We start from the raw sequence: 26277 nt of genomic DNA on the forward strand, positions 1-26277 counted from the left end.
GGGGAGCTGCTCTGTGTCTGATCCCAACTTGGGCCAGGGGCTAGTGTTGGCGGCTACCAGGCTGGGGCTGGAGCCGCTGTGTGCATGGTCCCATGGGCCAGAACTGAAAGCAGAGCTGCTGCAAGTAACTGGGAGGAAGGAACAAGCAGCAGAGGAGGCAGGTGGTGGAGGGGGATGTAAGTACTGTGGGAGCAAGCAATGCAGGGGGCAGGAGGGGCAGGGGCTAGGGGTACTCTGCCCTGTCCCCTTGCTGCTGCTTTCCCTGTCACTTGTTCTTCTGCCATTGCTTTTCCCCCTGCAATGGTGGAGGGTATGAAATGAAGGCAATTAAGGCGACTCCAATAATGAGATCCTATACATGGAAAATTACAATTTGTTGAGATTTTTCATGTATAAAATCTAATTATTAGGGGGCTGTTTTATATTTGAAGTTGTCTTGGATTCTGGTAAGTATTTTAATTGGGCATCTTTGAGGACAGAAGTTGGAATAGAATCCGGTTCTAAGAAAGATCATTTAGACATCTAACTGGCCAGTGGTAGATTCAGTCAGCCAGTATATGCGTATGGTCCTGTCTCTTGCACAAGCAAATTATGCATGTATAGTTGGGCGCACAGAATTTATACCAGCACCCCAGGTGATTCTACAAGCAACAGTAGTGGGAGCATATCCAAGTGCTAGGGAGTGGTTGTCCAATGCTCTGGGAAGGAAATTGTCCCAGTAAGTGATTGCATAAACAGATTTTTGTTAATTTTAAAGAACAGTAGCTGATTTGCTTTAATCATGTCTCTTGTGGTTTGCAAGACCAGGATTTATAGAATTCATTAAAAAATATATATAAATACCAAATGAAACTAAAGAGCCCACAACAGCAAGGCATGGTTGGAGGGATGCCCATTATTTCATTCACTTGTGTCCCAGCAATTAGACATGTGGTGTTTTTTTGGGATACGTGAGAACACACCCATTGTGCACCTGTGAATTGGACTCAAGTGCTTCAGGGAACTAGAGAGCCATTTCTGAGCTCTGGGGCCCTGAACATCAGGGACATATTTAATATTTCATAAGTGCCATATGGTATAGCTCAGGAGTGGCCAACCTGAGGCAGGTATGCCACCAGTGGCACATGCAGACTTTGTGCAGCGTGCAGCAAATCAGGGGAGAGGGGCACCTCTCAGGTGGAGACCAATGAGGGGTAGACAGGCAACAGTTTACTTGCTCTTTACTTGTTTTTTTGGCTTGCACTTCCAATGCATGTATTCAAGAGACTCCCTGTCCCATGCCCAAAAGTTGTACTGAATAAGGTTCAAGTCCCTTCTCTGCCCTATTCGGAATAGCACCTTTGAACCTAAATTTCAAGGGCTGGGTGAATGTCCTACCCATCAGCCTCCTAACTGTTCTAGCAGCGCCTCTCTCCATTTTCTTCTGTTGTAGCTATCCTAATTAATGTAGAAAATGAAATACTACTTTCATATTCACCACCCCCACTGTATTAAGGGTATGTGTATTAAGAGGGGAAGCTGCTTTTCTGACCAGGATTGAAGCACCCTGCTTTGATTCCTGATCTACTGTGCAGTAGCTGTAACATTACTATTCAAGTAGCTGAAAGAGTTAGTTGCCTTAATGGCTCATTGTTTACTCCACAGGTGTTAATAATCATCTCTTTTTCCACTAATCAAGCTAAACTGTCTTAGGACAATTTTACAGTCTGCTAGTTGCTCCCAGTCTCTGCCTCCTGTTTCACAGCTTTGGAGACTCTCGCTGCCTTCAAAACCATAGATCCACTCGCAAAGACCAGTCTTCAGGAGCAGCTAGTTATGTCACCTTTAGTTAAGCAAGAAAGAGAGTTAACTGAAAATTAGACTCTGTCCCTGCTTTTTTTCATTCTGCCTTTCGAAAACAAGGTGTGTATTATATTTGGGATTGTGTTGTATGCAAGTAAATACAGTATTCATTGTGCCAGAGAAACTGGCTCTGTAGACTTTGCATAATACTGCTTAGCTGGGATATGCGAGACCAAAATACCACTGAGTGGAACAGCCTCAACAGGACAGAGCGAGAGAGGTTCTCTCCAGAATAACCAACATGTGTTGATCTAAACCACCAGAACAGGTATTTGAACCCAAGTTTCCCATATTTCAGATAAAGACCATTAAAATGTTCTGGGGTAGAGCTCACTTCATAGCTTTTTCACAAAAGAGCTTCAAAAGATCTTGGTTTTGTCCACTTCGGAATTAGAAAAAAATTTTTAAACCTTTTCAAAAACTTCCATAGGATGAGAAGACCATTGGCTGCTGGCTGATACTGTCTCCTTTTTGAAAAATAAAAAGGAAGAAATAGTTAATTTAACATTCTTATTCTGACTCCTGCAGTGTTTTCCACTTCCCCTTCTTTTTGTCCTCTTTGAATATTAAATGTTCACAGTCATGACAGATTCTGTCACTTGTGATATTCATTGTTTTTAATGTTTTCACATAATCCTCTACAAAAATGTCTTTTTTTTTCCCACAAAATAAAACAAACAACAAGAGAATATAGACATGATCCAATGGAGGGAACAGGACCTCTGTAATAGAAAGCATTTCCACAAGCTGGAATGCATTAACATAAGGGGAAAAGGGTGACAGTGTTAATGTTCTTTTAACATAGCTTTTATTGGGCGAATATGATTCTCAAGAACCACCCAGGGTGTTAAGATATATTGTCTAAACATGCGAAGTAATAATTTACTTTTATATAATGCTGTAATGTTAACCAGATGATACAGAAATTCTGGGATAGGCTTCTCAATTTAAAAATTTTTCTTCCCCTCCAAGTTGTAATAAATGAAATTTAGAACCTAAGCTCTTGCAAGCAATGTATTTAAAATAAGCATATCCACTGTCTTATGTTCTTATAGAACTATTTAACCATTGGCACAGAAATCTGGGTTCCTCCCTTTCAAAACTCCAGTTGTCACTTTTCTCAGATTCTGGTGGCATAACGTTAAATGATTTTAATCTCCAAATACTGTAATTGCAATACACAGTGCTTGTATTTCCCCCATTGTCATTTGCTACCATTTTTCTTGCCAAGAAAGGAGGAAAGAATTAAGCACAAGATTCCTTGCAGCTGGATTACACCCAGCAGATGGGAATGTGGTGATAAGAGGGAAAGAATTTTAATTTATTACATTTTTCTTTCTCTCTTGCTCCTGAAACTGGTGCAGTTATTTCACTGAGCTTTAATGTGCACCACACTCCCCCCTTACAAAAGTCACATAAGTGTACTGGGAAACATTTTCTATACATTTTCTAATTGCTATAGACTGTGGTGGGAGGATGGGGTAATATAATTCAGTGTAACTGAACATTACCAGCACATGCAAAGGTAGGGCTGGTGAAAATTTCCACATTGACAGCCTTGGAGAATCAAGACGTCTCCTTAGCCACCAACAATTGGCAATGACAAATGCACACCTGTTTTCAAGATCAAGCCAGTTATTTCACAGTCCTGCCTTGACCAGGAAACATCACTTCTGAAGGTCAAAGCATAATTCAGTCTCTCTATCTTTCCATTCCTGATCTCCTTGCTATGAGGACCAGTAAGACTGCCACCTATTACCAGTTTGATGGTGTTTTTTCATCACCTCGGCAACCATCTGAGGGCATATTTTTCTGTTACTACTGCCTTGCAGCTCAGGGGTTGTATATAATGTAATCCAGATACGTAGTCACTAAATATTGGAATGGTATATGTTTTCATTTAGGAAGTCGACAAAAAGCCTCCTCCAAGTGCTTCAAAATTGGAAGAAAACTTCAAACCCCTGCAGGACAAGAAAAAATATCGACATAGGCCTGAACCGCTCTTCATACCTCCTCCTTCCTTCAACTTCCCTGCATCCTACTCGGGTGCTACACTCTATCAAAGTCAACTACGCTCTCCCCGCATCCTAGGAGACCATCTGCTAGACAGGACACATGAGCTTCCTCCTTACACTCCACCTCCTATGCTTAGCCCAGTACGGCAAGGATCCGGTCTCTTCAGCAGTGTTATCACCTCGTCTCATGGTGCATCTCATCCCCAATTGCCACTCACGCCTCTGACACCCACTCCGCGGGTCTTCCTGTGTCGATCTAGTAAGTATTTTTATCTACTGTATCATTTTTTCTGAACCCAAACTTGCAGACTGTATAAAATGCTATTACAATGTGCCCTATGTGTGGTTTTTCCTTTGGGATAATCAGCCTGGAAAAATATCATGTACACGCCTGTATGCATATGTGCACCCACTTACACACCTACTACATGCACATGCATGCACACACGTGCTATTTTTCCAGTTCAGCAAAGTCTGTTTCAGTCAGCTATGCGTCTTGCTTAGAGGTCATAAGGGTGTGGTTCAGATATAAAACGGACAGGGTAGTGTAACTAAAAGAGAGGGCCAGATAGAAAAGTCAGAGTACATGTACACTTTAAGAACAGACCTCTGGACTGTTTGTTACAGCATGAGCCAGGGATCCATACCCTGTGGCCTGAAGGCTGTATGTGGTCCACAGAGAGATTTGATCTGGCCTGCAGAGGTCCAGTCCAGCCCTGGAGATTGGCATGAAGCTGCACTGTGCCACGTATCTTCTTCCCTTTGTGGAACCTGCTGTACTACCCTGCCTGGGCTTATTTTCACTGTAGAGGGGCAGGGAATCTGAAGCAAGTCAATTTACAGGAAGCTGGATATTTGGAGGGGCAGCAATTTTGCAGCCTGCAGCAATGGCTAGATTGCAAACTCTGGCCCATGCCAGTAAAAGGGCTCTGATGTAAAATACAAGCAACAAATTGAGGCTGGCATTATGTTATGTAGTTAAGTAAATGTATGCATTAATGTAGTCATACAAAACTCTAGCACTCTTGGTTCAGAGATGATGCCTTTTATTAGACCAACTAAGAGGTTGCATTTCTTTTTGCCTCAGACCAGCACGGCTACCAAATACATCCCTGAAGCATTAATGTAGTATGCATTTAAGTGTAGTACACCATATTCAAAGGAATGCCTTGTTGGTTACTAGAGTGGAGCCCACTGAGATGGGAGGAAGATGACCTGGTTAGGGGCTCAAGGGTTATTCATGGGGTTATTCATGAAGTTTTTCATGCAAGAAACATTGATAAATGAGATTGCCCCTTTGTTATGTCTTCTAGTCCTGGTGTCTAGTCCTGATACCTCTTTCCTTCTTCCTGCCTTTCTATAAGATAGATGATCAAAACTTGGTATCGTCTGCCTCTGTTCTAGTAGAAAGTGGTCTATGGACTATTGAAGCTTTTTGTAGTATTGTAACATCATTAAAACCTGATCCTAAGCCTCTCCAGAGAATAAATTTGTGATGCTTTGCTTTGGTTTGATCTTTAGTAATTTTTGTTTCATTTCACTGATTTATTAATGCTTTAATAACAGTCACATGTTCTAAACAATACATGCTCCTAGACCCGTAGAGCTTGCAATTTAAATTAAGTAAGTCACTGGACAATAGGTCAGGTAAGGGAGTTTGTGGAGATTAATGATGAGAAAAAGAAAGCAGGATAGACTGATAGAAATTTTTTTCGAGGGGGGAAGGAGGTGGAGGAGGAGGAGGTATGCTTGGCACATGAGAATGGAAGGCCAAAGCTAACATGTATAACCAAACAAGGTCAGTCAGCACAGTCAGCAGGTGGAAAGAGAAGCCAGCAAGGGTAATTCTGTGCTGCAGTAGTTACCAACAGGTGTAGTTACCAGCAGAAGATGTGGCTTGTCCTGGAGCCAGGTAAAGGGATTGGACTGGATCCAGGTAAATGGTTTTAGAGCAGGAAACCTAGTGGATTTGAGAAGGAAATGTGATGAAATGCATGCAACTAGTGTCCATATTGTAATCATTACTGGGAAGGTAGGAGTAATATTTTAATAGTAGAGAATTTGAAGCATTATAAAAATGCTATACAATGTGTTTGACTGATGGGGCATGTCTTGTTGATCCTTTGTTTCAGATCAGTGAGAGCAGGATAAGCATTACTTACAGGAAATATTTTTAAGTATATTCTTTTACCTCTGTCAGCTGCTCCTGAAAATGCCATGCAAGCCCAGATGCAATGCACTTGAGTTTGTAAGGTAGCTGATGCTTTCAGGTCAAGTGGTCCATGCATGCAGCTAGATACATCACATATATCACTGATTTCTGTTCAACAGTAGCAGAAGGATGGCATGTAGCAGGTGTCCATAGAATATCAGCACTGATTTTGTGTGTATGAAATATTCTAACCGTAGAAAATCAACCCCTCCATTTTTATTTCAGATAGTATTGATGGAAACAATGTTCCAGTGACTCCAGGGCCTGGAGAACAGACTGTTGACATAGAACCGTAAGAAAAATGTTACCAGTATATTGCCACTTTGCACTCTTGTTCAGTCAATTCACCCTGTCTCAGAGAACATGATCTGTTGTATTTTAAACAATGAAGGTGATACTCGTACTGCCTGGCTGCCTGAGGATCATATTGGGTTGGATGTCCTCAGGGTCCTCGAAATACTGGTTGGGGTTACTAAGGGCAGAAAAGCTTTCAGAAATGAAGTTGTGGTAGAATAAAAAGCCACAACTGCTCTTACGGTGCGGAAAGCTCTGACAGGCTGCTGGAGCTAACTGGGATGAGGAGAGTCAGGAAGCATGCTTATTCAGTAGTAGACCTCATGCACTAGAAAGATGTTCAACTCTACTTCCATGTCTGGTGGAATGCTCAGGGGACAGCACAGGCATTATCTCTTCTTGTCCTCTCTGGAAATGTATCATCCCCTATAGGATAAGGAGGCATAACTACCTGCATCCAGCCAGTTATATACAGCAGTTGCATGTGTTATCTCTCATCCTTTTCAGTAAGGCTACTCTGTCCAATCTTCCAGGGGTTTGTGGCCATTACTGTTGGTTTTCCCCTTGGGTGTCCTGGTGAACAGCTGCTCACCGAGCCCTTGATGTACTCCCCTAGTGTAGCAGTAAGCTGCTACCAGGTCCCCTCGCAGCCTCCTTTTCCTCAAGATGAAGAGTTCCAGATTGACTTAATATGGGATTGTATAAAATGCCCTGACACAATTTGTACTTTGTTTCGCACGATGAAAAGATAACTTGTTTTCTTTGTCAGTTTTGTAGCCAAGAGCTTCTTAAATCTTTTTTTTACAGACGAATCAATATTGGGTCACGATTCCAGGCTGATATCCCTGATTTACAAGATGGATCATTAATAGAGAAAGACATGCACAAGGCAACTTTAGTTTGGAAGCCATGGCCAGAACTGGAAAATAAAGGCTTCCAACAAAAAGGTACTATATTTTGATGACTGAAATCTTTATTCAGATCACTCTCTCTGAGGGGGAAAAGGGGGACATCTGCCACTTTTTTTATTTGCATATTATATTGTTTAACTTGAAAAGGTTACAAATATTTTAACATTTGATCCATTTTAATTGATACATTTGAGAAATAGAAAAGTGCAGTGTGCGTTTCAGTTGCCTTAATTTGGAATGAGAACCTTCTATTTTGTATTTGGAACTGGGTTCATCAAATCCTCAGTTCTGGCTATCAGGGTAATGTAACACTATTTAACAGTATTGTTTTTATTTGTTTCTGACAGTGGACACCCTCTTAAATATGTGTTGTTCAAGTGTGTTACCTGGTGGAGGAACTAATTCAGAGTATGCTTTACACTCTCTCTTTGAGGCCAAAGGAGATGTTATGGTAAGAAAAGAAGCTGAAGAAATAAATTTGTTTTCTTTTTAATCTCTATAATTTGGGAATCAAGTTCTATCAAATGGATTTAGATTTTGCAATAGGTAAAAATGCTTTTTGATTGTATGATAGTGATAGCATAAATAGGGGCCATATGTTCTGGAAATGGTCCCTTCCTTTCTTTGCGAATAGATAAAAATTTCAAGTTAGTGCTCTTTTAGAGGGTTTTTGTATTACTTATTGCCCATTGTTGTCATGTAGGTAGGGCACTTAATGAATGCAGCAGTTTGGAGGTGGTAGTGCCCTGTGGTGACCACTGTGATGCAGACAAATAGAGAAAGTCACACTCCAAACTGAGTATAATATAATTTATTATCTGTGTGCACAGCCAGATAATTTCAAGCCATTTGAAAGTGTTTTGGGATATGTTTTTGCTTTGGGGGACTGGTGGGATTCCCCCACTCCCAAATAATATCCTCTATCCCCAAACAATACCTCACTCTTGCCAGCATTATTGGATTGCATGGCTGAATTCTTACAGCAGATGCAGCCCAACTGGGACTTGTAATTTAAAGACATGTTCAATATTAAGAAATAGAAAAACAACTGATATTGTGTTGTGCCTCACACTGGAATGCTTGCTTTGCTTGTTCTGAGCAGAGTTATATGTAGGAATGAATTAGGAATTTTAATTCTGACTGCCATGTTCATCTTATGTAGGCTACTCTAGAGATGCTCCTTTTGAAGAAGCAAGAAAGAATGAAGTGTCATCCTTTGGCAAATTACCACTATGCTGGTAAGTTTCTATACAAGTATGTATTAAGGTACAAAGAACCCAGGATAGGCACACCATGATTTTGGGTAAAATCATTTTCTTTACTTATTTTCCTTACTCTTTTTAAAATAATGATGAATTTCTGCTCCCTTCCCTCCCCCCACCGGTCTCTTTCCTCCCAGTATTATCCTTGTCATCTACTTAAAAAAAAAAAAAAGGGACCATTTTTAACGACAGCCAGATTAACCAAGAATCCTCCTCTTTATTTAATATTGATTGATAAGCCTATCTTAATGACACAATTGGTCGAATAAAAGATAGCACCTACAAAAATCCTTTTCCCCTTTTTTAACTTTTTGATTGTTTTGTTTAATACTGATACCTGTAATTTCTTAAGCTGATTTCTGCCACAGAGTCAAATCCAAAACTCTCCACTGAAGTAACAAAACACACATACAATCTTGATGGATGCATGGGGCCAGGAGGGAATTTTTTACCCCTGCTGCTACATGTCAGCGTCTTTTTTTTAAAGGCTTCTTCGGAGGCAGTGGGCATTGGCTGCAGCCAAGGCTGGGGGCTTTCATTTGGGTGTGTCAGTGGTGCTGGGATTTAAACCTAAAGGTTCCTGGCTAGCAGTTCTTGCTCCTCTGCTCAGGATCGGGCTGACTGCCATATTTAGGGTCAGAAAGTAGTCCGTACCCCAACCATGGGGTAAAATTCTAGCAGCGGGGGTAGGGGGGGTTGACTTCCTCTCTAGCAGGGGAGGTGGTCTTCTTCCTTGAGCATATATTAACAACCTTTACATCTTCCATGGTCCCACTACTCTACCTGTGGGAGGTTAAGGTGTTTGTCTTCAGTTTTGTGTTAGGGTTGATTGTATAGTTTTGCCAAAAGGTTAAGCAAAGGATTTGGGTAAAGAAAGTAAAGGGTGATTTTGATAGGGATGATCCTGCTTCAAGCAAAGGGTTGAACTAGGTGACCACTGGAGGTTACTTTCAGCCCTAAATCTCTGATTGCCTGCCCTATGGTAGTGGTGCTCAATCTTTTTCCCTGGCAGGCTGAATGTGCAGTGCCAGATCCAGCTGGTGGCCTCCCATCTAGTGTCTGGGTAGGTGCAGCAGGGCCTATCCAACTGCTTAGAGGGGGGCAAAGGGCAACCCAGCTCCAATTCAGCTGCATGGAGGGGACAGGGCATGGCCCAGCCACTGTTCAGCTATGCTGAGGTAAGGGGGTATGCCTCAGCTTCAGTCTGGCTGTGTGGTGGGAGAGGACATTGGAATTTGGCAGCATGGGAGGGTGGCAGTATTAATGGTCTTTGCTCCCCCACCATTCCATGGCTTCATTTGGCCTGCAGGGCAGAGATTGAGCACCCCTATCCTATTGTATTGAAATACAGGGGAAAAAATGAATGCAGTTCTATGTAATATTCTATACTTTCTACTTTAATAGTTAAATGGCACAAACTATCCTAAAGTATTTTTCTGTAAACAAAACTTACTGCGTGGATCTGATTTGAAATTCTTGTCATTTATGTTATGCAATTTGCTCCCTGTGTAACTTTGGGCTAGGCTCTTAGTTTGTTTAGACCTCAGTATCCCCCTCCGTGCAGTCTTACTTTCTTCATCTGGTGTTGTAATGCATAGTAAATGTTAGATTGCTTACAGTCTCTTCATAAGAAGTGTGAAGTGCAGATTAAGTTATTACTCTAGCTACTGCTTTCACATAAAATCAGTGTCTGCTGAGATCCAGCAACAAAACAAACACATCTAGAACTAATACTTTAATAAACACAATGGAGTTTCCTCTAGTTCAGAGTCTGAAAGTACTTTTTGAAACACAACGTGGCCTTCAGTAGGCCATTTAGATCTCTGGTGTTACTGAAGATTACACGTTTACAATTTAGTAAAGGGCAGGGTTTCTTCTGACTCTGTCTCATATCTTTGCTTCTCAACTGTTCCTAGAAACAGGACTGCATGTAGGAGACAGTTGCCTGTCTGAGTGTAACCATCATTTCTAACCTGTACTCAAAAAGAAGCAAACCGTGAATCTCTCACTAGTTGGAGAATCAAAATACAGTAGGCAATATTCTGGTGTCTTGTCAGCACCAAAGCACCACGTACATGGATCAGTGAGCCACAGATTAGCTCTAGCCACCCAAGAGAGAACTTTCCTGGCATGAGGGACTTTTTAAGCTGCAAGACCCAGCTCTAGCACCAGTACTACCCCAAAGTAGGGGCATACCAGGGAAAAAAGAAGCAGGACACATCTCTGATTTGCAACAGCAGTCCCTGCTTGCTGTAAAACATGGTAGATGATGCAGTGCAGACTGGCCAGGAAGCTGCTGGTAGCCCTAGGCAGCTTCCTGCTTTCCACCTTTCTCCCTTAGGCCAGTTGATGCACAGGAGTTGCAGCTTCTCTCCTTTCAAGGAAAGATTGATAACAAGAGATTTGTTTTTTCCTGGTAGAGAAAAAAGGATAGCACAATGTCTTTTTAGTATCTAACCTTGTCAAGAACACATATGGTTTCAAAAGCAGTCTCGTTGTCACAGAGGAATAAAGAGGGAAAAACTGTCAGTGATTTACTTTGTGTAAAAGATACTCTTGTTGTAGGAAAAGGCTCTACTTTCCTAAATGATTACTGCCAGGGATATGTGCAGCACTGGCTTTTGGTCACCCAGTATTTGGGAAATCCTGGTTAGCCAATAAGAATAAAATAAGTTTATGAAGAAGTGAGATGATAAGGGGGGAGAAGTGTTTTGATGCATGGAGTTGTTTGCAGTCCCCAGGTTGTGGAGCAGAATGGAGAGTGTTTTGTTTTCCTGTGCTTCTTGACTTTGCCGGTTGCCACATGCTATGGGTGTCAGGAGTTTTTGTTGCCTTCCTCAGCAGTATTGGGTGTTGGCTGCAGCCCCGGCTGGAGAGGTTTGATTAGGTGTGCCAGTGCTCCAGCTGGGACTTAAAAAGCCCTGAGGTTCTTGGGTAGAAGATCTTGCTCCTCCACTCAGGGTCAGACTGATTGTCACATTAAGATCAGGAAGGAATTTTACCCCACAATCAGATTGGTATGGACTGTAGGGGTAGCAGGCATGGTCCTCTTCCTTGGATCTTTCAAAGGTATTTTAACAAACTACTCATATCCTTACAGTGCACTGCTTCACCTGTGACAAGTTGGAGTGGTTTCTGATTGTTTTGGGGCATCGTGTCTTGTAGATGCACCAGAGGGTTGTTTGTTTTAAGAACAGATGAGACAAACACTTATCTAGGGTGGTTCGGATAAGAATGATCCTGCTTTAGGCAAAGGTTTGGACTAGATGATGTCCTCAGGTTCCTTCTCGTTCTACTTTTCTGTGATTCTAAGACTGCATTTGCAGGGCCAGGAAAAAGCTGGTTGCAGTCATAAAGATGCAAGATGACAACAGCGTAGAAGGTGCATCTCAGCCATGTGGTTGGAAGGAAAGAACATAGCAGAAGAAAGTGCCCTACTTACTGGGTCAAACAATGGTGCATCTAGCTCAGTATCCTGTCTCCAGCAATGGCAGTAGCAGATGTTTGAGAGAGAAAACACATGAACAGGGTTATCTAGAGTGATCCATTCTATCATACCCTCCCGGCATCCACTGTCTCTAGTTCAGAGATGCCAGACAGTACATCGTGAGTGTTCTGTTTAGTAGTGCTGTTAAGTCTACCATCCATGAATTTGTCTAGTCCCTTTCTGAACCTGGCTGTACTATCTGCCTCTACAACCACTTGTGGTTATGAGGTCCACAAGTTAACTTTGTGCTGTGGAAAAAAAGGGCTTTCTCTTGTTTTAAATCTGTCTTATGCTAATTTGAGTGAGTGCCCCTAGTTCTAGTATTCTGGGACTTGGTAAATAATAGTTTCATCTTCAGTTGGTCCATACCCTGTATTATTTTATAGGCCTCTGTTTCCCCTCTCAGCCTTCTCTTTTCAAACTGAAGAACCCTAGCCTTTTTAGCCTTTCTTTGTATGGCAGCTACTCCATACCCCTGATCATTTTTGTTGCCCTTCTTTGTATGAGCAAAGGCTGTATCATACAGGTATCAATGAGAAAAAAAATCTGCAAAATGTAAACATAACCTTAAAGTGAGGAATTGGAGGGCTGTATTGCAAATGATGCCAAGGGTATGGGCCTGAATGACCATCAGGAGGGTGGGATTGTTTTTGGTCACCAAGAAAGGAGGCATTAGGGAGCACTTTGGACAAGGGGATTAATGACTTTTTTAGCCATGTGAGTTGATGGATTGAAATTTATAAAATGTCTGAGAGACTGAGTCTGGGGAGAAAAACTAGTCTGGGAAAGAGGAATGCGTCTGTCAGTTGCCAGCACAGAAACAGAAACTGAATTTGTGCGTGCAGATGAGATTCTCCAGAGGCAAACGGAAAGAGAAAAGAGCAAGGAAAGAGTGTGTGAGAGATACAGGAAGTTGGAGACAGGAAAAGGACACTTGGTGAGAGAGCTTGCATGACTGGAGCACTGTCATGGATGGGTACAAACTGTTCAGGAAGGACAGGCAGAGCAGAAGAGGAGGAGGAGGAGAAGTTGTTGTGTATGTAAAAGACCTGTATGATTGCTTAGAGCTCCAGTTTGAAACTGGAGATAGGTCTGTTGAAAGTCTCTGGGTTAAGGCAGAGGAGAGGAGAGCAACAAAGGTGATGTTATGGTGGGAGTCTGCTATAAACCATGGCAATCGGGGGAGGTCCTGGGCAATTGGAAAAGAGCAAATATAGTGCCCATATCTAAGAAAGGGGAAAAAGGAGGGTCCAGGGAACTGCAGACCAGTCAGCCTCACCTCAGTTCCTGAAAAAATCATGAAGCAGGTTGTCAAATAATCCATTTCTAAGCACATGGAGGAGAAGAAGATGATTAGGAACAGTCAGCATGGATTCAGCAAGGGCAAGTCATGCCTGACCAACCTGATTGCCTTCTATGATGAGATAACTAGCTCTGTGGATGCGGGGAAAGCAGTGGATGTTGATATACCTTTAGTTTAGCAGGCTATTGATACGGTTTCCCACAGCATTCTTGCAAGCAAGCTGAGGTAGTATGGGTTGGATGAATGGACGGTAAGGTGGATAGACAGCTGGCTGGATTGTCAGTGGGTTAATGTCTCCCTAGAAGCCAGTATCAAGTAGAGTGCCCAAGGGGTTGGTCCTGGGGCTGGTTTTGTTCAATATCTTCATTAATGTTCTGGCAGATGGGATGGAGTGCACCCTCAGCAAGTTTGTGGATGTCACCTAGCTGGGAGGTGTGGTAGATATACTGGAGGGTAGGACTGGGCCAAAATAAATCTCATGAGGTTCAACAAGGACAAGTGCAAAGTCCTGCACTTAGGATGGAAGAATCCCATGCACCAGTACAGGCTAGGGACCAACTGGCTAAGCAGCAGCTCTGCAGGAAAGGGACCTGGGGGTTACAGTGGACAATAAACTGGATGAGTCAACAGTGTGCCCTTGTAGCCAAGAAGCCTAACAGCATACTGGGCTACATTAGTAGGAGCATTGCCAGCAGATCAAGGGAAGTACTCTATTCTGCACTGGAGAGGTGACATCTGGAGTACTGTGTTCATTTTTGGGTCCCCCACTACAGAAAGGATGTGGACACGTTGGAGAGAATCCAGCAGAGAGCAAAGAAAATGTTTTAGAGGCCTGGGGCACATGACTTCCAAGGAGAGGCTGAAGGAATTGGGTATTAGTCTGCAGAGGAGAGGACTGAGGGGATTTGATAGCAGCCTTTAACAACCTGAAGGCTGGTTCCAAAGAGGGTGGAGCTGGACTGTTCTGTGGTGGTAGATGACAGTTTCAGCAAGGGAGGTTTAAGTCGTATAGTAAGAAAACTTTTCTCACGAGGAGGGTGGTGAAGCACTGGAATGGGTTACCTAAAGAGAAGGTGGAATCTCCATCCTTGGAGGTTTTAAGGCCCAGGCTCCATAAAGCCTTGACTGCTTACAGAGAAGAATTGGTGGGGAATATAGTAGTGGATGGCAACTTTGGCAGCAGTGGCCATGAAATGATAGAGTACATGATCCTGAGGAAAGGAAGGAAGGAGAGCAGCAAAGTAAGGAGCCTGCATTTCAGAAAAGCAGCCTTTGACTCACTCAGGGAACTGATGGGCAGGATCCCCTGGGAGGCCAGTCTGAGGAGGAGAGGAGTTCAGGATTGCTGGTTGTATTTTAAAGAGACCTTACTGAAGGTGTAGGAATGAACCATCCTGATGTGCAGGAAGAATAGCTTGGCTTAGCAGGGAATTGTCTAGTTGGGGATGGTTCTGCTTCAAGCAGGGGGTTGGACTAGATGACTTCCTGAGGTCCCTTCCAACCCTAATTTTCTATGATTCTGTGATCCTCTGAAAAACACAGCTAATGTACAGTTGGAGAAGTAAGAGATTTTAGAGAGAACATAGTCACAGGATGCAAGGAAAGACACTTGCCATGTCACCACTATACCTGTGGTCCTCAGTGTGGTTTCTAGATAGAGGGAAAGGACCAGAATTTCTCAGGCGGACACAGGAACCAGAACTTCAGAGTTATCATGCTACAAGATGAACCAAAAGTGCACCAGGCTTAAATCTCTTAAAACTGTAGTAAAGCAGTTAAATACAAAATAACTCTGTAAAGTTCTTCAGCACAACTTGAAGTTAGAATTCATATTGATAACCACTCTTCAGCAATGTACAGCTCTTGTGTTGTAGTTTTATTTGATGGGGATATGTCAACCAGATATTGTAGGCATAGAGAGATTTCTTATTGTACAAAGACATTCTATTTCAAGAATTGGTTTAATTAAATGTAGTGGCATTTGGATTAACGGGTTTTTTCTCCACTATATAAAATTCAATCATCACAGCCCCTGAGCACACGCACTTAGATTAAAGCAGGACTAGATCAAAGTAAAATGCAGTGCTGACTCGAGGAAAAAAAAATCCTCAAACAACAAGATAGACTCTCACTCCCTCACAGGACACCCTTCACACACAAGTGAATGAACAGTTGTCTTTGAAGCATGACTTGAAGGTCAGCAAACTCAGACACTGTCAAGCTGATGAGGGAAGCAGGTTTTAAACTTGAAGTCTCTTTGCTCATTTGCCAGACACATTGGACATTCTGAGCTGATAGACATCCTGAGCAAACATGTATGAGTCTCTTAAACTTTAAAAAGACCACAACTTCTTGGCTTTGCTGCATGCACTGCTTACAGTCAGTCTAGAGTTCCTCTCCTCCAGTTCTTCCTGATGTACTTAAATTTAGCTTCTGCTGAATTTGAGCAAGCATATCCTGATTTCTTTATTTTAGAGAGAGCCTCTCTCCTTAGTCTTTATCAGCCTTCAAGATGAAATTTTAGGGAAGAGGTAGCCTCTCCTAGAGAGAACTGCAGCAGGGGGGGTTTTATTTAGTTAGGCAGTGGAACTTCTCAACCTTACTTTCACTTTAGGAAGGATAAGATAGACTCTACAAAATATTGTGCCTCTATTTAAATATGCAATATATATTGTACATTTTTCTTTGGTGTAACTAGTGAAAGTAATGAATCAGACCCAGAGCCCCTGAGTTTGTAGAAAGGATTTACTGTTATTTAATCAGTGCAATGATATGGTCACACTGTGGCAAATACAGTGGAATGTAGATTAAATCCCTGAACAGATAAATAGTTTCATATTCTGAGGTCCAAAATCTTTCCTGCTGCATGGTAGAACCTTCTATACACAATCTTTGTTTCTCCTACACCAGAAAGAGCTACATCAATTTTTTAGCAACCAGACTTAAATTCAACCTTTTCTCCTTTAATGTTTCCTACACAGATTTTATTGTAGTTAATTAGGCTGTTTCCTGCTAAACCTAAAACTCATATTTGGGTTAGGATCTTTGCTGATTCACTGCAATTACAAGGAAACTGCAAAATTTGAATCTGCCTTAGGGGTACAATAAAATAAAGTCTTATTTCATTGTAGTAGTTTATTGGAAGAAGCATGATCAATCAGGCAGGTTGCTGGACATTGAATCTTGTCCTTCTGTATCATTTTGGTTTGGAAAAGGTATAACATTAAGGAAAATTTATATTCTGTCAATAATAACACTTGAACATTTCTCATACCAAGATTGAGAAAATGAATACACTTTAATTCCACATCCTTATATTCCTGTGGTGCAAATGTTGTTGTTTCGACTTCAACAGATGAATGAAGTGAGGTGCAGAGGGATTTGCACAAAAACTGGTCCCATAGTCATGTAGAGAGATCATTGGCTTCTCTATTTGGGTGCTTATGCCAGTATTCTTGGCAGCAGTCCTCTTCCCCTCTTTCCTGTCCACCCAACTGTGGATATTTTTTCCCAGAACAAGAATGACTTACTCCAAACTAGTGTAATTCAGAAATTGATGTTTAAATTTACACCCTATCTTAATCCCAATTAATTTCCTGTATAGGCAAGTCCATGGAAAGACTAAAATGATGGGCTGTTCCAGGGAAGGATTACATGTAAATGAAGGCAGAGTTATGCAAATAGGAGAAAATAGTAAGCAACAGAGTCACTGGGAGACATGTTTTTTTTATAAAGCAGCAAGTCAGAAAAAGACACTTGGGCCAATAATAGAAGAGTTAATAAAACTCAAAGAATTTGAGGTCAGTGCCATTCTACAAAGCTGATATAAAAGCTTTTGTGTAAATCTAAGTAAAGATAGCTAATATCACTTTATCCTCAAGAGTCAAAATGCCTTCAGAGAGCAGAGGAATAATGAAATTGCAGAGAAGCTAATATCTTCACCATTGAAGACTGGCAAAATGCATACCCCAGCTCTTTTCAATGAGTAAAGTTGAGCCAATGTTTGCTAGATTGAGATGTCAGACAGGAAGTTAAGGAACAATCAATAACTTCGAGAAATTTTAAAATTAATACATTTAAATTGATATAAGGCTAGTTTTATACACTTGGCATAAATACCACAATGATACTGAATTCAAGAATTTAGCATAACTCGGAGAAAAGTCAGTGATAAAAGCAAACTAAGCATTGTCAGAGTTGGAAAGAAACTTGTCATACGGTTTAGTTGGTGTTTGACTGATTTCTTACCTCTCCTGATGCTCAAGTGCTGTAGTCTTATAGACAGGACACTGCTTTGAGCCAGCAGAACAGTTTTTGTGCTTCTGGTATTGTACTCCTGTTCACTAAAGATCTAAATCAGAGCACAGACTTATTTTCTACAGTCTGCACCAGATTAAACACTGATCCTCAGAGATGGAGTGTTATATTTTCACAGGCAGTTAATCTAGAAAAGCAAATGCCTACTTCTAACACTTGGCAGCTATATAGCAACTCCATTCAAGCACCAGAAAGCACTTTGCAGTTGCATGGCACTCTCATGAAGTAGTTCATAAGCATCAGCCCTATTTTGTGGATGGAGGTGGACAAGGAGGGGTTAAGTAGCTAATTAATTTGTCACTTGTCATGGATTATTAGCAAACAGTTCTAACTCCTAGTTCTCTGTTCTAACAGCTAGAATACCATATGGAAAAAAATGTTGAAAGTTGGACAAGCTGTTTATAATGTATTTTTATTTATTTTAGGATCTGACAAGTGGACGAAACCCGAAAGAAAGCTTTTTAAGGATGCACTGTCCATTTACAGCAAAGATTTTCTTTTTGTACAGAAAATGGTAAGAAAGCCTCTGTTCTCTGCCAGTTTCGACCTATTGTTTTCGTGTTAGCCACATCCTTTTCTTCACTCACCAGTGTTAAGATCGCTCACTGCAGAGGTGAGAGCTCCTAGCACCTTGAAGAACTAGGCCTAACCTATTAATCTGTGTGTTAGCCAGGTATCCAGATTCCATGTGACACCAAACTCTTGTCTCCATATTCTGATTTTCTTGCACTAAAAAAGCATAGGTCACAGTGGTGATAAAATGCCACAATTAGAATTAGAGAGATGCCTGTATTTTTTTTTTATTTTCCATCATAGAAAAAGGAAACATGAGAGGCCGCCATATCTGGAGGGACAGAATTGCGTGCCTTAATTGTCATTTTTCATGCTGAAAAATGTTTGCTTTATGTAAGGTAAACCTGAACACTGCATACCCTGCCTTTTTTAATGGCTTTCTGGTTGGGGAAAACGGGTGGGTACAGCTATAGTATTCTTCTAAGATTTTTTTCTCCAAAGTTATCAGCGTATACCGTCAGTCGGTAGTGTCTTGTTTTTTGTTTGGTTGGTTGGTTGGTTTTTTTTATAGAAATCTTTATTTAGGAATAGCCCCCAGGAGTTTGTTTCATCCAAATATATTAAACAAATCTGTGGTTTACTTAGGAGTAAAGAGAAATTACACTGAGCTGTCATATGTTGCGTTCAGGTTATCTATATTTTTTGCATTTTGCTATTTTTTCCTAAATATAGCACACAAAATTCAACCTTTTATAATGCGTTACTGTCAGTAAGCTCATAAAACTGATGCTGGGCTATTATCGCTTGGATCTAGGTTAAGTCTAAGACAGTTGCACAGTGTGTGGAATACTACTATACTTGGAAGAAAATCATGCGTCTGGGACGGAAACACAGAACACGTTTAGAAAAAAAGAGAGATGAATGCCTGGTAAGCTTTAAAAAACTCCCCATAAACTCTAACACCGGTAAAGCTTATAAATCTACACTGAGATTTTATTTTTTTTTATACAAGTGCAGCTTGATTGATGGAAACTAAAATGTAATTAAGGCTACAAGTGTGGTGTCTTAACTCTGGTCTGAAAACATGCACAACCTGTCTTGACTTCTGTTAGTAACACAGATACAGGAAAAACTTTTGCAAATTTCCCAGTGTGCATGCATGTGTGTACACATTTACCTTGCTACTGTAATTCTTGGGTTATGGATGCACACAACACTTAGAACAATTTAAATGTGATTTAAATATAAGGTGGACAGACATGCAAACATGTTAAACTGGTTTAGTCACCTGTAATGGTTCAAAAGGGTACCAGGGGGTGGGATGGAAATCAAATACTGCTGTATTAACTCTCAAACAACACACACCATTTAAAAAAAAAAAACCTCTCCAAAATTGGGTTGCATGTCTTTGGGGTATGAGGAATTTGATTTTCTTCACCAGGCTAGAATGATGGAAATGATGTGCCAAAGTACCTGCTACTGCTGTCTGAGCCAGCAAGCAGAAAGGATGGAGTGCAGTTTTTACTGCCTCTACTGAATTGGTAGTAGCTTTTGGCTGAAAGAGGCTTACCACTAACTTTTGCTTGAACCAATGAGTGAGCTGGCTGAGGGTAAGTGAGCTGATGCATAGTCAGCCATGACTCTGGGAAAAACTTCCTCTCCCTCTATCCCACCATTCTGCCTTTCAAAAACAAGGTGCATGTCTTATTTGGGGGCATGTGGTATACAAGCAATATGGTATTTTGAACCGTTTGAACTGGTTCAGAGATATGACCTGTCAGAGTCCAACAATTCTGTGAATCCTACTAAAAACCTTGTCACAAGGACACGAAAAAAGGAAGGGAAGTGGTATGCATGGATGCCAAGCATTCTGAGGCATGCCTGGTTAATCCTCCAAGCATCCCACATCTCATTGTTCTTCACCCTAGTCCCCGCACTGTTACTACTGGCTGCTCTGGCACACAGCCAGAACTCTGCTGCCCTGCATCCTTCCATCCCTCTTTTTTTTTTCCCTTTTGTTGGTACGTTTTATCAACAAACTCCCTTGCACTGCTTGTTCAATAAAAGCTTTCTTTTCTACCAACCAGCTGTGTCCTTGCTCCCTACTTGGCTGTAGCCCCTCTTCGTGCCCCCACCCATGCCTGCGAACCAAAAAGTGTGGGTCCAACACCTGACGCCCCACCCATGCCTCTCTTCCCTCTCCCTCCCCCCAGATCAGCGGACACACTGCAGACTTTGATTAATTGCAGGCTATTGAAATTTACTGAATTCACATTTAGGAGAGAAGGGGAAGCACAAAAGTAAAATCACCCCCAGCCACAGGTCACCCATCCCCTAGGATCCCTAAAGCATGGGTAGAAGGCAGGCCGGGATGGGTGCTTACTCCTACCCCCTGGTGTTGGAACCGCAGTACTTCATAAAGTTGTGAACTGAGTCTCAGTCAGTGCCATGTGGAAGTGGTTCAGTAGTTGTGTGTCCTCACCCTGTCCTGCAAGAATTGTGAACCAGTTCTCAGTCTCTGACAGTTTGGACTTGTTCCACTGTTATGGGTGTGCACACCCATGGCGTATAGGAAGTCAAGACATTTTTCTAGTCTAATAGAAAGTGTCATTGGAAAAGCAGTTTATCTGGGCTTGCAAAAAAGTCCTGCATGATATACCTTGTACTACATGTATTTAGGCAATCTTAAATGGCTAGTATTATTAGCATACCTCTTCATTGGAGTATATTGTATGTTGCCAGCCAGATAAAGATGAAGCATCACATTTGAAGATACATAGTGCCTGTGGGACATAATTTTATATTTAAAGCTGAAGGCAGTCTTGGCCAACATTACAGAATTCTTAAGGGCTGCAATTTGTCCTTGTGGCTGTGGTTTTATTGCATATATAGCGCACACAAAACATCCAGTTCAGGGCAAGTGAGAATACTACAGCAAATGAAACATTGCTAGGTGGCACACTCTGTTTCTGTGCTGTCACTTGTCTTATGCTTTTTTAATATTCTTTGATCCCATTTTTAGTTTTCCTTAAATTTAATTTTAATTTCAGACAAGTGGAGAAGAGGAGGTTTTAGAGGATGAGGAAGAGGTGGAAGACGACAGAAAATGTGTAAAAGAAGAGGAAAGTGAAATACAGAAATCCCCTGAACCACCACCTATCCCACTTGCACCTATAGACCTGCCACCCCTTCAAAGTCTCTCACTTTCTGCAGCCTCTTTTATCTGTGAAATGCCAAACTGTGGTGCTGTACGTGTATTTGCTGTCTTTTATCAATATGAGAGGTGTTTGGTGCAGTGGATAGGGTATTAGGTAGGAACTCGAGACCAGGATTCAGTTTTTGCCCCCATCGCTGGTCTCTGCTAGATGTTGTTGGGCAAATTCATTTCATTCATCTGTGCCTCAGTTTCCTCATCTGTAGAATGGGCACAATGACATGTAGCCTATGTATAAAGCATTTTGAGATGTATGCATGAAAAGCTTCATGTAATAAGAGCTAGGTATTATTTTGTGTGCTAAAGGAATAATGAAATAACTGAGAATTTTTTTTAACTTCAGTGGAGTATATTGGAGAGTAGAATTTGGTCAAATGTGTCATTTTTAACCAGTGGTATTGTTGACATATATCAGCAAAATGTAAATTTGATGCATGTCTCCTTTCTTTGCTGCTGTTGCAATTCAAGTTTGTTTTCCCCCATCAGGTGTTCAGCTCCAGACAAGCACTAAATGGCCATGCCCGTATTCACGGAGGTACCAATCCAATGACAAAAACAAGGTGTACAGTTTCAGTCGCTAAGCAAAAATCTGGGACACAGAGTGGACACGGTTCAGTTAAGAGCTCACCTGCACACAGCACAACAAGTGGTGAGACGGACCCAACAACAATTTTTCCTTGTAAAGAATGTGGCAAGTAAGTAAATGCTGCTTTATTACTTGTTTTCCCCCTGTATTTTGAAGAAACAGAACCTCAAAAAAATAGCAATTTATTCACCAGGTTTGTTTTTAAGGACCATGAGTTTCCTTTGTAGGCAATTAACTGTGCCCTTTCTAAACTCCTACCCTAGTCAGTCATGGGAGACTGGTTTGGATCACATTTTGGAGCTTGGTCATTTGCTTATCCCATTCAGTCTCTCTTCTGGCTCCATCCACATACAAGGGTTATGCCTCCTGATTCCAGGAGAGGGAGACAGTGTTGGCCTTCGTGTTGTCTGTTTCACCACAGACTCCAGGGTGATCTTGAGCAAATCGTTTAGGTCCAGATCCAGAAAGCATAAACTTCTAAATCCTTTGTGGATTTTGGCCTTTGTTTCCTGGTGCCTGAATTTCCTTGCCTCTTAAAGAGAGGTAAATACACATCTCTACTATATAGAAGGGTTATGCAAGTACATACTATGCAGAGTGTGCAGTGCTCAGATGGTATAGTAATAGAGGAACCATATAACCATCCTAAATAAGTGAAACATAGTAAGGCCTTTATTACTAGTAGGCTGTAAAAACCTAATTAGTAGTCTCTGAAATCCTCAGAGTGGGGTAACGTAGATTTCTTTTTACCAACGTACGTTTCAAGGCAATGAAGCAGGGCATATTTATTTATTTTTCAGTACAGTCAAAATATAATTTGAAATGGCAATAAAATGTTCCCTTGAAATTTTAGGGTGTTTTTCAAAATCAAAAGTCGCAATGCTCATATGAAGACTCACAGACAACAGGAAGAACAACAAAGGCAAAAAGCTCAAAAAGCTGCTGTTGCAACAGAAATGGCCGCTACTATTGCAAGAACTACTGGGCCAGTTGGACATGGTATGATCCCTCTGGATCATATGGATTTGATTAAACATGTGGAGGACCTTGATGACGATGTTGTTCAGGAGTTGGGTAATGTCATGGAAGAGAATGAAGTCATGGAAGCTGACCTCTTGTTGGATGATGAAGATGCAGATCTACTGCAGGATGATGCTGAGCTGTAAATACAGAGCTGTCCCATGCAGACAGCTAGCTCCTGGATGCATCAGTCAAGAAATCTGAACTACCTGTTTATTTTCCATTGATTTTTTTTTTTTTAAACTACCTGTATAAAAACTGATAATTTCTTTAGTTCAGACCTAGAAAAACTGCTTTTTTCCCTTTTTTTAATCAATCTGTGTTTCGGGGAAAATAAATAATTAGCACAAAGATTCTTATAAGGTGTTTTATCTGGGTTCTGTTTCACTGAGATCTTTCAAAACCACTAATAACAGAGAAGTCTATATATCTATTACTGTTTCTTTCCTATTATCAGAAGAACTTTAATTCTGTAGAGTTCTCTTCTCCTATTCTCAGTTGAGCATTACTAAGAATGTGTTTCATTTACACTTCTTACTCTGGCACCCTTTACTAGGTAAGAACTGCTGTCATGCACTTCTGACAGGATAGTTGTCTGCACTGGATTGTACAGTGAGTTTCCAGCAGTAAGTGTCATGTTTGGAGATGCTGACTTGATTATTCTTCAGCTTTTTGTCCTGGTTTTATTTGGAACTAAAAAGAAAATCTGACCAAATCTGAAGTAATTACAAGTGTGATTGCATCATGAATATCATTGTACATTTTCAGTTCTACCTTGCCTTAATTTTTACCTGTTCTTGTTATCTGTACCTGCAAAAGGTAATGTGTATACTGTACATATGGAGATTCCACTTAACTGGGTTTTAAAAAAAGAAGAGAGATCCTCGGGCTTCCGAATGACCTAATCCAAGGAATGAAGAAAGATGATGGTGATTCTACCGTGAATCTCATCCTCTGAAGGGAACACTGGATTAGGAGCTCTACTTTTGTAATTGGCCTGCACTGGAGATGCAACCTGTTGTGCCAATAAATCACACTGTTGAATAGCCATTCCAGAGGCTTGGGGGGGTATGACTTCATGCACACAGTGCAGAAGTAGATTTTTGTTTATGGGCCAATGTCAGGAGATGCCCTTGTCCCACGGAGGGAATGGGTTGAGTGATGCTGTTGAATAATAGTGACATGTTCGGGATTTTGTTTTGTTGGGTTGTTTGTGTGTTTGTTTTTTCCAAATCCTTCCTAGGCCCGAAATGTTATTCTTGTGCCATTTTTGAGGATTCACTTTTAATTTCATCAGGTTTATATAAAGTTTATGGAGAAATGAGGGGACAAGGCTGTCAGTCTTCCTCACACCTCTGTGTAACCCAGCTCTACGCACAAGTTCTCTGTAACCCCATTGATGATTAACTTGACTTGATTTGTTGCGATAGAGACATACTACTGGACTCATGGAGTTTTATTCTTGAGTCCTAAACCAGAAGCAGGTTTAGGCAGCTCACGGAGAGTTTACATTTGACCGATGGACCTTCCTTACAAAATGGCTAGTTTTTGAAGTTCTCCTTGGAATAAAATGCGGTAAATAATATAAAGGCTTCAACAGCACACTGATACTCTTGTGAATCGTGCACAGCAGAGCAGAACTGGAAATTTTATAGAACATCTTTATGAAAAAAATTTCAGATTCTTCCTGTTCCTTTCTTTTTCTGACATAAGCATGGCAAAAGAATGAAATACTTCAGACAAGTTGTCTGGGGTCCCAAATGCCTTCTTAACCAGAGTGCAAGAGGTAACACACCTGCTTCTTTTCTGTTAGTAAAACTATTTATACTGGGCAAAATAAATAATGGAAGGTTTTTTAGTTATCTTGTGCAGATGTACGTGGCCACACAGGTACAAAGCCATTGCAAATCAGAACCCCTAGGTTTATGGGTAAAGAACAGTCTCCCCATCAAAGCAAAGAGGGACAAAATCTGAACAGTTGAATGTTCTGCTAATCACTAGTAAGAGAGTGGAATCCACTCAGCAGCTTCAAGTTACAAAGGTTCCTCTGTCTTTTTTGCCAGTGGGTGGAAGAAGCTGCTGGTTTCACTCCAACAGCAGCACCGTCTCTGCACAGCCAACCATCACCCTTTCCTATCCCGGGCATGACTTCCTATATAGCTATGCTAGCCAGGCTCAACCAACTGCTTTGAAGCAGAGAAATACTGTAAAATGTTGTATATGCTGTGTATCTTACAAGTTTTGACTCAAAGCTGTGCATGTTCTGGGTGTCTGCAGAATCAGAGCCTTTGTACACAGTAACTTGCACTGTCTTCTATGGCCCTAAGGTAGCAAAACTTGAGTGAGTCCATTCCATTGTCTCTATACCCATGGAGCATTAAATCCTGGGGGATCCTCTACAGAGCCTTTTGTTCTAGCACGTGAAAATATGGAAGCATTCTACAGAAGTAGCACTCCCCCATGCATGTTGGTAAGGAAGACATCTGCAGGGACCAATAATGCCTTTAGTTTTTACTTGATACTTACTCAGGCAAAACTACCATTCAAGTTTATTTAGATTTTTTTGTCTGAAAAAGAATAAACATAATACTGTCAAAACTTGTGGATTTGACTCCCAGAGAGTTAATAGATGTGTTTATACTAATCCCATTCAACTATTTTCTGGCTCTCTAAGATAAAACTGGCATACCTTTATTTGTACCCACCAACACAATTATAAAAATAGTGACATGACTTGAAATAACCAAAGAAATGTAGGTTTCTGAAATAGTATACTTTAGGCCTCAGTCATTCACTCTGTATTGCACTGTCTGAAGTTAAAACAAAAACAAAAAAACAAAAAAACAAAAAAAAAATGTTGTTGTTCTGGCTTGTTCCTAAATGTAGTTTAAAGGGTTCTCTTCCCCTCCCCTCCCCCCCAGGTGATGATTTTTTTTTTTTGCTAATGATTGATGGTGTAAAACTATGTTTACCAGGAGGTAGTTTCATTCTTGATCTTGGTTATCTCTGGCAAAACCTGTACATAGAAAAAAAAATCAGTATATTTTATGGAAAAAAAATCTTATTTTCAAAAATATTTAACTGTTATATTTTATTGGAAGAAGGTTGTAAATATTTTAGGAGCTCTAGTGTAAAAAAACAAATTGTACTGTTGGGTGTGGGAAAAGTAATGAAAATAAAACTACATGTTTAATGTAGTTGATTTATTTCAGTTATGGCTTCAGAATATTAGCATCCGTCTTGCATGCAATTTAATTTCAGGATGTAACTTATTCAGATTTGCACTAGAATGGCTTTTTTT

The 26277-nt window shown here is 41.0% G+C and overlaps 1 protein-coding gene across 6 annotated transcripts in view; it reads left to right on the top strand.

The window, feature by feature from the left end:
* TRERF1 (transcriptional regulating factor 1) overlaps positions 1-24297 on the top strand; it is a 105544-nt gene extending 81247 nt beyond the window's left edge. For 5 of the 6 annotated variants that reach the window (XM_019516394.1, XM_019516396.1, XM_019516398.1 and 2 more), the window contains 10 exons: positions 3747-4116; positions 6295-6361; positions 7171-7310; positions 7622-7725; positions 8437-8512; positions 18069-18157; positions 18971-19084; positions 21207-21404; positions 21857-22065; positions 22810-24297. In XM_019516394.1, the coding sequence (XP_019371939.1) occupies positions 3747-4116; positions 6295-6361; positions 7171-7310; positions 7622-7725; positions 8437-8512; positions 18069-18157; positions 18971-19084; positions 21207-21404; positions 21857-22065; positions 22810-23122 (1680 nt within the window). In that variant the 3' untranslated portion in view covers positions 23123-24297. The remainder of the gene's footprint in view (positions 1-3746; positions 4117-6294; positions 6362-7170; positions 7311-7621; positions 7726-8436; positions 8513-18068; positions 18158-18970; positions 19085-21206; positions 21405-21856; positions 22066-22809) is intronic. The other variant, XM_019516397.1, reaches the window with a different exon arrangement.
* The last annotated feature ends 1980 nt before the right edge of the window (positions 24298-26277 follow it).

This window comes from Gavialis gangeticus, unplaced genomic scaffold, assembly GCF_001723915.1.
Source record: "Gavialis gangeticus isolate Ggan-Ray unplaced genomic scaffold, GavGan_comp1, whole genome shotgun sequence".
Lineage (NCBI taxonomy): Eukaryota > Metazoa > Chordata > Crocodylia > Gavialidae > Gavialis > Gavialis gangeticus.